The sequence below is a fragment of the Channa argus genome, chromosome 12, assembly GCF_033026475.1.
Source record: "Channa argus isolate prfri chromosome 12, Channa argus male v1.0, whole genome shotgun sequence".
NCBI classification, from domain to species: domain Eukaryota; kingdom Metazoa; phylum Chordata; class Actinopteri; order Anabantiformes; family Channidae; genus Channa; species Channa argus.
Window position 1 is genome coordinate 368,325 of NC_090208.1, and position 15,901 is coordinate 384,225.

General features: G+C 40.6%; 1 protein-coding gene across 1 annotated transcript; it reads left to right on the forward strand.

Annotated features, from left to right (window-relative positions):
* Positions 1-550: 550 nt before the first annotated feature.
* Positions 551-14,329, forward strand: LOC137138031 (transmembrane protease serine 9-like). The gene is made up of 14 exons (XM_067524936.1): positions 551-605; positions 1,483-1,503; positions 1,703-1,865; positions 4,064-4,335; positions 6,767-6,903; positions 7,009-7,276; positions 7,820-7,979; positions 9,082-9,353; positions 11,243-11,385; positions 11,464-11,734; positions 12,150-12,321; positions 13,330-13,583; positions 13,692-13,786; positions 14,042-14,329. Exons 1-14 carry the CDS (start codon positions 551-553, stop codon positions 14,327-14,329), a joined length of 2,571 nt encoding a protein of 856 aa, XP_067381037.1.
* The last annotated feature ends 1,572 nt before the right edge of the window (positions 14,330-15,901 follow it).

Below are 15,901 nucleotides of genomic sequence, written 5' to 3' on the forward strand. Positions count from 1 at the left end.
AAAATCATAGCATTTTTTGTTCCTGTTATTAACAATGTGATGTACTGATTTATGTTAAAAGCCCCAATATCCACAGTAAATATTTATAAACACGAAGCATCTAATGATAAGTAGTTTTTATATTGTGTGTCGTAGATATAATGAGGTAGTGTGGGAGCTGTAGCATTAAGCCTTTTTCCATAGATAACAAGAAATGACTGGTCCTCGTCAGTAAAGTAGCCAAAAAACTTCTGAAGTAATGATCAAGTAACATGACGGGACAGAAAAGAGGTTTGAAGAGGTTGAAACAAACCTAATTTAATTTGACAAGAAGTGATGGTGCATTCATCAGTGTGAAACCTGACTTGGTTTGGTCAAACAAAGAGACATACGAGCGCATGATGTTGTTGTATGGTTGTGTGGCTGGTTGTCAAAGAAGCAAAGACAAAGAGAAAAATCAAACTAAAAAGTTTGAATTGTCTATTGTTTGTCTGAAAAGAGGTGTGTTTGAAGGAGGGGGAGAAAAAAGTATTTATACCAGAGCAGATGTGATGATTTGGGACTTGCAGCGATGGCTTCTTACAAAGTGATGTGTGTGGTGACTCTGCTGACTCTGCTGACTCCAGGTAAGAACCTCTTCACTGTCCACACCTGAACACATCAGGTTTCACATCTGCTTACTGCTGTGTGAGGAGAAACAGTGAAATGTATGAAACCTATCAAATCTAGGACATTGCAAGTGTGTTGCATTCAAAGACAAAAGATTGGAGACATTATCTCATAATTATGATTTACTATTTGTTCTGAGGCAGCGGTTTGTACACTTCAGAACTTGTCTGACAATCATCACCTTTTTTTTCAGTTTAATTTTTATTCTAATTATTTCTCTTAATTTGGTTACAAGATCCAGACATCAGCATCTCTAAAACTAAAACTTAGTGGTTATTAATTTGTCACTATTTGAGATGAGATTAGTATAATAGTTCAGAGATACCTGATTAAATCTGCCATTCTATGGAGGTGATTTATAAGCCTAACGAAGATAATTATTTTTTGTGTTTTTTTCACCCAGAATTTTGAACAGTGCCATTAAACGTTAAAGCCCCAAAACATTTTTACAGTAAAGTACCTGCTTCAAAATTATTTTGATGGTGCACTGACTGAATAAGGTGAATATTATCTAATAAACATCTGAAATGTGTAAACAAGGATGATAAGAGCAAGAGAAAATAGAAGGAGAGAGGAGCTGGTGCTGTGTCTGTTCTCAAAAGCAGCTTGTTGCGTATTGTGTTGCATTTGCTTGATGTGTGGTTGTGTTGAAGGTTTTTTTTATCATCCACACGTGATGACAGACAGCCATGTGGGTTTTTCCTACGATCAGAATCTTTTTTGTTGGTGGAGTCCATCGTGGAGTTAAAAAGAGTTTTAATCAGATAAAAGCTGATGCTCACTGTTCTAACAGCTCATCATGTTACATTACATCAGACTTTTCCTGTTTTTCAGAGTCTCACTCACAGCTGGATGGTAAGTCAGAGTTTCTGTGTCTATGTGTTCACTTGTTTTGCACCAACAATCTCTATAATTTCATATTGTTGGTATTTTCTGTTCAGCTCTATGTAGAAACAATGCAGCAGCTAGAAATCAACTAATTGTGAGACAAGATGATAAGAAAGTGGGGACAGTGCTGCTCCTTCTATGCTTTTCTTTTTTAATCTCTGTCCAGTGTGTGGTATTGCTGCGTTGAACTCCAGGATTGTTGGAGGACAGGATGTCTCTCCAGGCAGCTGGCCCTGGCAGGCTGCTCTGATCATACACGGGACCAGCTTCTGTGGAGGATCCCTCATTAGTAATGAATGGGTGCTGACGGCTGCTCACTGCTTCCAAAGGTGAGTACTGACAGTACATTTGTGACACAAAACAACATACAACCACGTAGAGGTGTGGACAAGAAAGGACCATTGTGCTCTTTGGAAAACTGAAGATGCACAGTGATGGTTTTGAGGAGCAGCAGCTTCGTATGTGGTGTCCTTTGATGGACGCCATGCATTCGGATTTATATGTGTTACATTAATAAGTACAGATGCCAACCAGCTCCACTGATTCAGTTTTTGCATAATTGACCATTGTGGCTTGTGTCACTGTAGCTCAGTGGATCTCAAAAATTTTGGGGGGGTGGTGGGTTGAAGCCCCACCTGGCCTCCATCAAAACGGTAATGAAATATTCTGAGTTAAAAAAAAGACTAATGCTTTAAATCAATAACATCAAATTACACCAAGTTCAAAATAGAGACAATAAAAGTGGGATTGTGTTAACACCTAGCTGTACTTTGCCATCATGTGCAAAAAAGAGCAAATGCATTCGGGAAGAACAATGAACAAGCCAAGAACAATGAGAAGTAGACAATATGTGAGTCGTATCACTGCATTAGTGCTGGAATGAACCTGTTTTCACTGCACATCTTTTCAAAACTGGGCTGCATGTTTGATACTGCCACTCCCAAGTCATACTCAGTGTGGAGCTGAGATCTGCACGTTGTCTTCAGCGAACCAACAGCTGAAAAGATAAAATGTGGTGAAGGGAAGAACAATGCTCAATGAGTGGATGCTCTTCTTCCACTTCAAGCCAGAATTGACTCAGTCATCTTGATGAATTAGTCCTCTTCAGCAGAACTGAAATCGACAGGTGCCGCTGCATTGAATGGATCCAGAAAGCAGCCATACTGAGCACTGCTGTTTGGGAAGTATTTTTGAAATAATCCTCCCATGGAAGGAACGTGCTGCTTAATACATGGGATCAATTTGGTGGCTCCAGAAACAGTAAACTTGTTGAAGCCAGTGTTTCTCAAAAACAGTATTTCCTTGATTGAGGTGCCTGCCCCACATCTCGAGCTTTAAGGTGAATTCAATTCAATTCAACTTTATTTATATAGCGCCAAATCCCAACAAAGTGATCTCAGGGCACTTTACAGAATGAAATCAAGACTATAAAGATGTATAGAGAGAACCCAACAATTCCCCCTTGAACAAGCCATAGGCAACAGTGGAGAGGAAAAACTCCCTTTAACAGAAGAAACCTCCAGCAGAACCAGGTTCAGGGTGGACGACCATCTGCCTCGACCGGTTGGGGTGAGTGGAAAGTGAAGAGAGAAAAGAACAGAGCAACAAAAGCAACAACAAAACATCGGGCAGATTGGTAGGACCAGTAGCTGCACGCTAACGTGCGACTTTCCTGCTGACGATATTCTGAAAGTTTTCTCTGAAAGAAGTCGACTGACTTATTGACATGACTGAGGTGTGTTGTCTCTAAGTGTCTTCTTACTTTGTTGGGTCTCATGCTGTCTGCTGCCAATGGTTTTCCCTCCCGGTCCCCTAACTAATGTTTTAATTTACATGTACTCATGAATGTTTGTTTTGAGTGTATGAATTGTATTGTTAATAAAGCACAGCATTACTAAAGATAGGCAGAAAATAAGACACATTTCCTGCTGTTCTGCGCCCCACTTGTCATGTCTTTATTCTCCACTAGGGGGCGCAGCCCACACTTTGAGAACCACTGCTGTAGCTCAACACCCGCAAACTGGTTTAGTGACCAGACTCCAATAAAAGCTAGTTCCTCGCTCCACTTATGTTGTCCTTAGTCAGGAGGGTTCACATACTTGTTCCAAAGTGCACTAAGAATGTTTTAGTTGGTTAAAATTAATGTATTAACTCATGTTTGACTATCACTTGTTGATAATATTGATAAAAATTACAATTTATTATTATTCTTCATTACAAAAACACAATACAGTTCCAGTTTCTCTGTGGCAACAGATGTGAAGAATGTGGGTCACATGTCCAGAATGAAGGGCCAACACTAACACTTGTGGTGTTGATGTTGCGGCTCTTGCGTGTACTGAAGTTATTGGACACAAGTGCAAATAAGTTAACTGTAGTTTGAAGGTGAAAAGACTAAAAAAGTCCTGTAGGAACAATGTCTTGGACACTAGAATAGATATGTATGCTCTTAAAATGTTTGTATTAGTGCTCATCATCCCCGCTCAGCTCGTGTCTTTGGACTAATTTGTTTCTCTTCTTACCTCAGCACCGACCCAAAGAGTGTGATTGTGTATCTGGGTCGCCAGAGTTTATTTTCATCAAACTCCAATATGGTAAATCGGACAGTAACACAGATCATCAAACATCCCAACTACAGCAGCAGTGCATCTGATGACAACGACATCACCCTCCTGAAACTCTCTTCACCAGTGAATTTCACAAGCTATATTCTGCCCGTCTGCCTGGCAGCCTCAGACAGCACCTACTACAACGGCACCAATGCCTGGATCACTGGCTGGGGTGTTACTGAGGATGGAGGTGGGTGGTGAAGTAACTGGACCACATTTATTATGAAAGCATAACTACAATGTTGGCAGCAACATAAACAGCAGTTCGTCCTTAACAACAGATGATTAACTCACAAATACCTGGATTACAGTGCGTTTGCTCATATATATGTTCCTGTTGATATTAACCAAATCATGTTCATAGCAATTATCTTCTTTTGCACTTACTTGTTAGTGATATAAACACAAGTATAGCTCAATTGTAGGAACACTTGGAGGGACAGGACAATTGAAGAGACTTCAAAGGACTACATAGATACTATGAAACAGAGTGCAACATGGTGTTCAGTGTCTTTTTGAACCATCTGAAGATGAGAGAGGGACAACTGATAATGTACAGTGCACTGCAATAGTCAAGTCTGGAACTGATTAAAGCATGAGTTGTTGTTTCAAGATCATTAAAAGAAAGCAATGGCTTGACTTTACTTAACTTCCGCTAAAGAAAGATGGACTGAATTGATATGTTTATCAAATCTCAGATCACTACATTACTAACAGGTTTATATACTTGTTATCAAATTTGGAGCCAAGATCCTGATCGAAGGCAGTTACAGTTTTGAAGTCACCAAACATGTACACAGGGCCATGTTCTCAAGTTCCTCAGATAGTCAAACGGTGGTTGTAGTGACCTGCCTCTCATTGCAATTAAAGATAAATATACCTGATTGTCATCGGCATAGCAGTGGAAAAGAAACCTTTCTTCTATAAGACAGACCCCAATGAAAGCATGTACACTGAAAACAGAATAGGACCGAGAATGGACCCCTGAGGGACACTGAAGGAGACTGCGATTGAAACAGAGGAACAGGTGTCAATATTGACAGGGAAAATTCTTTTACTAAGATATGACCTGAGCCAATTAAGAACAGAACCTTTAACTGCTCCAAATACAACACTTTCTCCACCCACAGCGCCAGATAATGACGAAAGCTCCGAGCGTCGATCACAGACACCACCCACCAGTGTCAAAGTGAAACAGTGAAGTCACATCGGTCATTTGGGTATATTTTGGTCTTTAATGGGAGGATAGTGTTAGGCAGGAACAAATGTTTTGCTGAAGCGATCACACAGGGTAACATCACAAACGTCCTCCAGCAGTTGAAAAGCTCCACCAAGCTGTGTTTGACGAGTTAAGGTTTAAAAAACATTTATAATGCAACCCCCAGATGCTACATAGATCTGTTGAGTCAGGTATCACCTGACAGAGATCTGTGGATGAAGTTCAATTAAGACATGAAGTAATTTAACATAGTTTATTGACAAAGGTCAAAGTCTGAGTTTGGGAGATAATAACTGTCAGTGTAAGAAAGAAACTCCCCTAGTCAGCTGGAACCTTGACGGCATGTTTGCATGTTTTTTATGGTTGGTATTTCTGGGTTTTTATACACTAACTACCATCGTGTGCTTAAAAGAGGCAGCAGTAGAGCAGAGAGGGAGAAATGAAGAGAGATGGTGGGAAAAGTGGGAAAAGGAGACTGAGCAAAGAACAGAATTTGGCTGTGGGTGTCCACGCACTTCAGTTCATTTTAGTAAGAGGTAGAATTTTGGTCATTGTGCGGCTGATGGAGCCTCTACTGAAGTTGTTAATCAGATCATGACCTGACAGAGGAGAAGACGAGGCCTTATTATGTATTAGTATATCAGCAGCATATAGAAACTTATTTTAGATTGGTTTAGATTTGATTCTGGTGGTGTCGTGAGTGCAGCTGCCAGCTGAGATCATGGATAAATGAGTGTAAAGAAGTGACCTGAAGTTCCTATAAATTCATCTTGGAAACCATCTGAACTGGGTGATTTATTATGTGGCATAGAGTGACATGGGGATGTAGAAGTTCATCTTGTGAACTAAAACATTTAGGGAAACATTCTTCAGAAAATGTTCTGTCTCTTCCGATGATGTATTCTGGCCTGAAGTATGTATTTGAAGAAAATAAAATCAGTCTTTTCCTTATCGGTGAAAACTGATTTACTTTTTTCCATCACAGCTTTACGGCCCAGTACAACACAGACTGACACCGTAGTAACTAAACTAAAGAACAAACAAATGTGCTCCATGTGTGTATTAGTGAGTCCATGAATAGCACAGTGTGTTCTGGGTATTGTAGGAATTTACACTTTCAGGCAGCAGGACATAACACAGACCAGCAATGTCCAACAATGTCATAAGTATTTGCACCTTTCGATCAAAAGTTCTATTAAATTATAAAATCTACCAGTAAAAGTTCTATAAAATGACTTTTCAAAATGTCTTTGTGAGTGAGCAGTGAAGTTGATCAGCAAATGAAGACAATGGCTAAAGATAATAACTTTTGTGTGTAGATGTTCGTATAAATATTATTGATGCATTTTGTATGAACCAAAGTCTGTTTATGTAGTTTATTAATGGGATTCTGTCTCTTTAGTGCTGTCAAACAACCTAAGGGAGGCTGAGGTTCCAATTGTGGGGAACAGACAGTGCAAGTGTGACTATGGATTCATCAGTGTCACAGAAAACATGATGTGTGCTGGGTTACGTGCTGGAGGGAAGGACACCTGTCAGGTGATCATTCTTATATCTGTTCTGTGTTTGTCCATCACTGTCTTTATCTGTTTTTGTCTGGTTTTTATCTCCTGCAGTTTTTCCATTATGTCTTTTTTCTTAAAGGGGGACTCTGGTGGTCCACTGGTGAGCAAACAGAACGGTCGCTGGATCCAGGGAGGAATTACTAGTTTTGGAAAGGGCTGTGGTTTACCTAAGTATCCAGGAGTCTACACCCGAGTGTCCAAGTACCAGTCCTGGATCAACACCCAGATCACAGACAACCAGCCGGGCTTTGTCACCTTCACGTCCAGTGGGACTAACAGTGACCTCAACAACACCTGTCCAACTCTGGCTCCAATTGTAACGCTCCCTTCACTGCCCACAGCCCAACGTAAGTGCCTGGTATGTCCAGGGTTGTATATTTGTGTATTTTTTCAGTTCCATGTTACAACAAGAAGTATAAGTTACAGTGAGTGAGACATTTTTAAAATAATATTTTAATCTTAAAGCTGCAGTATTTCCTCAAATTAAAATTTCACATATGTGCATTACTTTCCACAAATATTTCAGTTTGAAGATGTTTAGTAATAAATGTTACAGGTTACTCTTATACTGAGTAAATGGCAAGAAAATATAAATTGTTTACTGTTTATTGTCCATCACCACTAGTTTTTTATACACAGTTTTACTTCTGATGGTAAAAGAACTTTTGTAACATCTGAATATGCGTTAAATATTATGTTTATGAATAAGATATTAGTTTTACTTTCAAAATATTATTATAAAAATTTTATTATTTCAAAATAAGGGAGGCAAATGTTCCACCCAACTCTGTTCATACTGTTAATATTTCCTCTAAAACATTACAACTGACCCTGATTCTTCATGGAACGATTATATAATCATTGTGTCTTTGTTGTCTGATTCTCTTCAGTGTGTGGTAAAACTGCCATCAATAGTAGGATTGTTGGAGGACAGGAGGCCCCTATGGGTAACTGGCCATGGAGTGCGTATGTGCTTGGGTCTATATCTTCCTGTGGAGGATCCCTCATTAACAATCAGTGGGTGATGACTTCTGCTCACTGCTTCTTAAGGTGGGTTGTTTCAAAATCAGCAGTTCTGAGAAGTTTAGGAACTAATGCTGTAAGTGGCAGGAGAGTTAAGTTCAAATGACACAGACATATGCTGGTTAAATGAGCTTCCATCAGTGTGGTCATGACCACAGTGCACAGAATGAAAATGTGACAACGCTTCATACTGCTGAACTTACAGCTCATGCAGTGTGTTTACATGCACCTGTTTAACCAGGCTGCAGTCAGCGTCCTTGGGAAAGCTGATTTCTTAACTGTAATGTAAACAGGAAACCTAGTTCTTATAATCAGTGAAGGGGATGGGGGGAGCCTGATTCCCCCCCCATCTGCTTTGTATATCCACAAATGGGTTTCTAATCAGCCTTCTTCAAGTGTACATGTGCATAACAAAAGGCTGCAGACAGGAGCGAGTATTTAAATCAAAGTCCCACTGAGAACTAACACTTGTAGTCTAAAAAATGTTCCTGCTTACCACAGATGTTTAATCCAGAATAAACAAGTCAAGGAGTAAACATCAAAGCAAAGTCCTATCAGAAGAAATGTTTTTCCATTTCATCAGATGCAAGTGCAAGAAAAAGAAGAAAGGATTAAAAGTATATATACATTTAAGTGCGTAGGAAGGTGCAGAGTTCTGCTTTCACCAGTTTCACACAGTAGAATGGGAGGCAGAGCCTTCAGCTATCAAGCTCCTCTCCTGTGGAACCAGCTCCCAGTTCACATTCGGACAGAGACTTTCCTTTTTACAAAGCCTATAGCTTGAGCTGCTCAGTGTCTCTGAACCAGCTCTTAGCTCTGCTGCTATAGACTTCGACTGCTGGGGGTCCTTTTCTGGAAATTTCCTTTTGTTCCTTCACAGATGATAAATGTTTTTCAGGTGGATCAACAGTTGTGAGAATGCACGACATGTGGAGGCTGATTGGAATATGTCCATTCACATTAACACCTACATTAAGTTATTTTGCACTTGCTTTAATGTCAGTATTTTACAGACGAGGCCCCAGCAAACACTCGGAGAATGACTGACAGCTTTACATGTTTGAAAAAGATCCTCTTCACTTCTTTCGTAACATCTTTGTGCACTGGAATTTTTTTTTTTTTACCACAGTAATGACACAACATGGGCATTGGCGATTCTGGGTCTACAGAGTGAAATGTCATTCGCCCCCACAGTGATGGTTCTGAAAGTGACACAGATCATCAATCATCCCAATTATGTGGCCCGTACGGGTGAAAACGACATCTCCCTCCTAAAACTCTCCTCACCTGTGACTTTCACCAACTACGTTCTGCCCGTCTGCCTGGCAGCCTCTGACAGCACCTACCACAGTGGAACCAGCACCTGGGTCACTGGGTGGGGGCTCATTGGAATTGGAACAGGTCAGTTTTACATCCACTGCACCAGAATTACCCTCAGAGGAAGCATGATGTCAGCGGTTCTTTTTAGATCTTTCTTTCCCTCTGTAACCAAATACTTCAGGAACAGTTTGTACAGAGTTAACACATCATAATCTTTTGGTGAGAGTAAGTTAAATAAAGTGAAATTAATCATTTTAATAAATGAATAAATGTAATAATTGATAAGATGGTGCCGGTGTGTGTGGCTCGCCCTCTGTCTCCGTGAACCTTGATTGTGGTTATAGTGTTCTTGTCGACTGTCACTGTTAAAGTCAACTCTCTATTGGTGTTTCATCGCCAAAAACTCGTAAACCTCCAACTCTCCTTTGAAAACTTGGCTCAGTTTGGACAGGATGGACAGAGAACCTTTTGCTCCCCGTTTCTCTCCGGTATACCGATTAACCTCTACCATGTTCCGACGCCACCTTCAGGCAGAGGGCGTAGATGCTCTCAGGATCCGATCGGCTCCTGTCTGGTTCCTGTGGTTGGCTTGGATGAGGGGGAACAGATTCGTCCTCTCACCTTTCCCTACCTCCGTGGGCACAGAATGAACCTTTGCAGCCTGAGGCCGCTTGTTCGAGCCCCACAGCTGTCTAATGTCTCGTCTTCTGCTAGCATTGCCCTGGTGAATGCTAGATCGCTAGCTAACAAAACTTTTCTTCTAAGACTTTCTTTATGTCCCGTTAGTTGGATTTTCTGTGTGTAACGGAAACATGGATGACTGTTGTGAGTCCGGTGCCTTTTTTGAACTTTTACCACCTGGCTGCACGTATTTTAACTCTCCGAGGACGTTTGGTTGTGGAGGAGGAACAGCGAGGGTGGTGCTTTAGAGGGATTTAGGTCTTACTTAACAGAGAGAAGCTGTGTCCGTGTTGGAACTACACACCTTATGGGTCCATTTTTGGCCCTTTTCTCTTTTCTCTGTTTTTACTTCCTCTTGGTTTAATTGTCTGAGAACATCGCATCTTGTTCCACTTTTATGCAGAAAACAGGGAAATTTATGTTCCCCTGAAAAAGGAAAATGCCTTCTCAACAACCCAACTCATACAGTGCATGGAAGAAACCAAGTCATGGATTGATCTGGGTTTTTTAAATTAACATTTGAAACCTACAGCAACCAACCTGGGTGTGAGACTGGACAATGATCTCAAACTTGATGCACCAATTAGTTTAGTGGTCAAGTCCAGCTTTTTTCATTTGAGGCAACTGGACAAAGCCAAATCTTTTCTTTCTCCGCATCTCTTTGAGAATTTAATCCATGTTTTTCTCACAACTCGCTTCCATCCATCACACTCTCTGAGGTCAGCAGATCACTTACTTTAAGTCGTGCAAGGTGACCTTGCACATCAGGCCAATTTAAAACCGTTTTTTAAGTCTTCACTATCCATAAATCTTTAACTCAGTTTAAGATGTTTTTTTGTCTTATAATTCTTTCATGTGTTTTATTTGTCTTCATGTCTGTGCACAGATTTTTGGCCAACTGTGTTGTTTTTATGGTGCTTTATAAATAAAGTTAGAATGATATTACAGCCCACAGTGCATGTGTTGGACAAAGACTCATTAAAAGCGAAACTGGAGGTTCAAATAACATATTTTTTTGTTTCTCACCAAATCACTTTTTCCTCGTGGTCTAATAAATGTATTGAATGTGTTATCGTTATCATAACAAACTGTATTTGGTAATTTTGAAAATATTTATTGGTTCATTTACATCTATGTACAGTTTCTAGAAATGTTCTTCTCACATTACTTATTTGGCACATTTCTACATTTGTTTGCTTCAGGTTTTTCTCATTCATTCGTCCCTTTTGTGTTAAACTGGCAAAGCAAGTTAAAGCAAATTTAATTAAACTGAATTTGTGTCACTTCAGTGGCTCCCGCCCCAATGAACCTGAGGGAGGTTGAATTGCCAGTTGTGGGGAACAGACAGTGTAACTGTAACTATGGAGTAGGAACAATCAAAGACAACATGATGTGTGCTGGAGTTCCTGCTGGAGGGAAGGGGCCCTGTCAGGTGATCATCTTTAAGTATATGTTATGTTGGTGCTTTACATCTTCACGTTCTATTTCCTGAACTTTTCTTTCCTTAAAGTGGGATGATGGTGGTCCATTAGTGAGCAGACAGAACAGTCGCTGGATCCTGGGGGGAGTTGTGAGTTCTGGAAGTGATTGTGGTAAACCTAACTTACCAGGAGTCTTCACCAGAGTGTCCAAGTACCAGTCCTGGATCAACAGCCAGATCACCAGTGACCCACCAGGATTTGTCACATTCACGTCTAACGGGATCGATGGGGACCTCAGTGTCTCCTGTCCAGGCCTGCCACCACCACCAACCACTCTTCCTCCAACAACCACAGCTAAATGTGAGTTCCAGTCATGTGTTTGAGGAAGCCGGTTAAAACTCTTTAAAACTCTGAGGTTAAACATGAACTCAAAGTCTTAAAGGGGAAACTCATAGTTTGTTCACTCTGATAAGCAAGTGCACAATGTCTATCAAAAGCCCTCATCAATGAAGCTCAGAAACAATGTTTCACCATTGCAACAGGAAATAAACAGCAGAGCCAGCACATTTATTTTTTAAGTAGGAACAGAGTGAACATAATAGAATCAGCTTTTCTTAGTAGACTGGGACTAGTTTAATGGATAAAGTGCTTGAAGCAAAGGCCTAATCATTCAGCTGTAACCTGCCTGGGCAAAACACCTATGGGAGCAGGCCTGTGGGTTTGTCTCACTCAAGTTTACATGGCTTTACAGAATGTAATTGTCTTCTCTCTCCAGCTGTGGTCTGTGGCCAGGCCCTGCTGAATTCCCGCATTCTGGGAGGAAACGTGGTGACTACAGCTGGTGAGTGGCCGTGGATGGTGAGTCTACAGAAGAATGGAAGTCATGTGTGTAGCGGGACTCTGGTGGCCGTGGATTCTGTGCTGAGCAACGCTGACTGTTTCTCAAGGTGAGACACCTTGACACATATTAACACAAGCTTTGAGGTTAACCCCAAACTCTATAGTTGACAAACCCTGACAGGGGAAACTGGTCAGAGTAACTTCATTCAACTTAGAGTTTTAATTCTGAGTTCAGCACGTGGTTGATGTCTATTAAAAGCTTCATATATGGAAACTACAAATGACCAATGGTAAATACAGAGCGATTCCATTGGATTTTAATCCAATGGTGCTAGAAATATTTGTGTGCGACGTTAATTTGGATTTACCTTAACACCTTGGAGAGGGTGTCTGTGGGATGGAAAACATCATGCCTGGTGCCAGTCTTTGACTTCTCCAGTGCTTTTAACACAATCTAGCCTGTCCTGCTAGGGGAGAAATTAAAGAGCATGCTTGTTGACCTGGATTTTGGACTACCTCACTCACCGACCCCAGTGTTTTGGTCTGCAGTATGTCGGTTTTCCTCTCCACTGTTGCCTAGGGCTTGTTCAAGGGGGTATTGTTGGGTCCTCTCATCTACATCTATACATCTTTATAGTCTTGACTTCATTCTGTAAAGTGCCTTGAGATGACTTTGAATTGAATTGGTGCTATATAAATAAAGTTTAATTGCATGGGGGCAGTTGCTTGAAGCGGGGGATGGGATCCAGAGAACAGGTGATAGGGTGGTTCAAGCGGAGGAGTGTCATGTTTGGTCATAGTGGAGAGTGAGGAGAGTAAAGTGCTGTGGAGTGAAGTAAGCAGAATGTCTCCATCAGGCTTCCTGGTGTCAGTGTCTATGTAGTATTCAGTTTTTGCCTAGTTGGCTGTGAAAAGACACACAAACAATCAGATATTTAGCCAAAGCAGATGGGTGTTACATCACACCACAGTGGTTAGCTGTTGTAGGGACTGAGTGAACCTACTCTGTAAGCAGATCTTAAAGATTTACATCTTCACTAGATCAAGTCCTCTTTGAAACAAAGCAGAAACAAAGTTCTTCTCAGTCATAATTTAGCTCATATTACCTCCATCAGTTCACCCACAGCATCTGATTGGACCGTGGTCCTGGGTCGTCTGAAACAGAACGGCTCCAGCCCCTTTGAGGTGACACTGAATGTGGCAAACATCACTCTGACCAACCTGATTGGGTCTAATGTAGCAGTGCTGGATCTCACGACCCCCCCCACCCTGTCCAGCTACATCCAGCCCATCTGTCTGGACAATGGACGAACCTTCAGTGTGGGCTCCACGTGCTGGGCTGTGGGATGGAGCTCCGGTAAAGGAGGAGGTGAGTCGATGACAGTAGTCATGGAGACATCAAACATGGTAAAGTTATATAGGGAAATATCTGGATCTGATGCCACTTGTCATCATTTTCTGATTTCAACAACTTTAGTGGAACAAGTTCTGCAGGAGATCCAGACGTCTGTGGTGAACTGTGGGAACACTTTGAGTGACACGATTTGTACTGAAGCTTTTACACTGGAGCAGGTGAATAGTTGTTACTACACACACAATGTGTTGATATGTGTTTGTGTTTCATTAGTGTTTTTGTTGCTCTTTGATGTGGGTCTTTAAAGGGTTAGGAATTAAAGTTAGATTCATCAATTCATCATCCAAACTGCTTCTCATGTTTAGGGTCATGGGCTGCTTCAGAAAATCCCAGCTGCCATTCAGAAGTGATGTTAGAATCAGCCCACGGTTACTACAAAATCAGTGGACAATGCTTCTTTCCTGTAATTTCAGGGGCTTTCTGGAGGTCCATTGATGTGTACGCAGGATGGCTCTTGGTTCCAGGTGGCAGTGTTAACAGTTGACTCTCGCACTGAAGGACAAGCTGATGTGATGGTTTTCACCAGAGTGAAACACTTTCAGAACTTCCTGCTTCAGACACTGGGGACATTTTTGTCTCCATCGTCCACCAACTACAGCACCAACACCACCCTGATCACCAGCAGGGGAGCTCCTGCTCAGACCCCTTTCTTCTTCTTCTTCCATCTCTCTGTCTTCTCCACGTGTCTCTACTACTTATAGAAAAATGCGATGATACTTGCAGATATTGATTCTGATAATGTGACAGAACGAAACGTATGAAATGAGACACAGTTTAGCCTTAAAGCTGCACTAGTCTAACTCATCTATGACCGATTCTTTTTTTAGAGCATAACTGTATCATTAACTGAAACTGAAACTGTAAACAAAAATCCTAACAATTAATTTGAATGAAATTAAAACTAAATTACCTGAAAACTGAAATGACTGTACTTAGTTTCATATTTAAATACACAATGCTGCTTTATAAAGCACAAGGATCTCTGCACTTTTGCTTTATTGTGGTTTTCCATGAGTACAGTGGTTATTATTATTTATCCTTACTAAAGATGAAGTATAAAAACAGATTTGGACTTTTTTCATTGGTTATGTCATAGTTACAACAAATACATTAAGCTAAAATGAAAATATTCCAAACTAACAGATCTATCGTCTTATAAACTTCTGAAGGCGAATAGTGTTTCTATTAAACAGACTGGTAGTTTAGGGCAGAGGATGTGTAGTTTCAATAGTGATCTTAGTGAAACTGCTTTGACCAGCAGTTAAATTATGTTTTTTTTTTAATCGGTTACGTAGAAACTGGAAATGACAGTTTGTCCACATTATAAAGAAAGGTCACATTGAACTCAACACTGCTGTTCTTCTAATGCAGACAGTCCCTTTCAAAAATATTGGAACACCCAGTCTAAATCAGGATTTTTTCTGTACACTCACGACATTTGAGTTTAAGATGAAGAGATGAATATGATACTAACATTTACACGTTGAGCTTTTATTCAATAATATTTACACCTCAGTATTTTAAATCACAGCTCTTAATCACTGCTTTTGGTTTTAGCCTTGGGTTTTAGCTGAGGACTGTATTTCTTGTTTAAAAAGAAAGATTCATCAACATGAAACCAGAAGTTTGTATTTGGGAGCAAAGTCAGCAAAGGAAAACAACAGCTGATGACAGAAACATTGTGACAGCTGTAAAGAAGAAGTGGAAAAGTTAGCAACACCCTCCACAGAGCAGGGCTGAAGGTATTACAGTCCACCATTTGTGAGCAGAAATACAGAGGCTGAACCACAAGACGGAAACCCATCATCAACATCAAAAATCCGAGATCAGGATCACATCACCCACTGTACACAGAAACCTGAACCTCTTTACAAAGTTTCCTGAGGGGTCATGTTAAGACCGATGTTTTGAAGTGACACATATACAGAGTGTACCTGTGCTGCATGACCAGTTTTTATTGGCCAAGTTTTCTTCATACCTGCAGGATTAATCATTCACTAAAAGCTGCTGCGTAAAAAACATTTCTGAGTTTCACTTACAGTTCTAAAGTGATCAGTGGTAAAAATATTGATCAGTCAGGCTTTTAGAGAATAGATGAGATTTAATGTCTTAATAAAAGACTGATAGAGGTTCACTGACAGAGACCAGTCTGTGATTGTTACAGCTGTGTTTGATCAGTTTCTGTTCTCAGTCCTGTAGCTTTTGGCTTTAGTTGAGTTCAGGGAAAAGTACAGAAAAAAGAAACTTTGACTGGTTCAGTGCAGTAGTAAAAG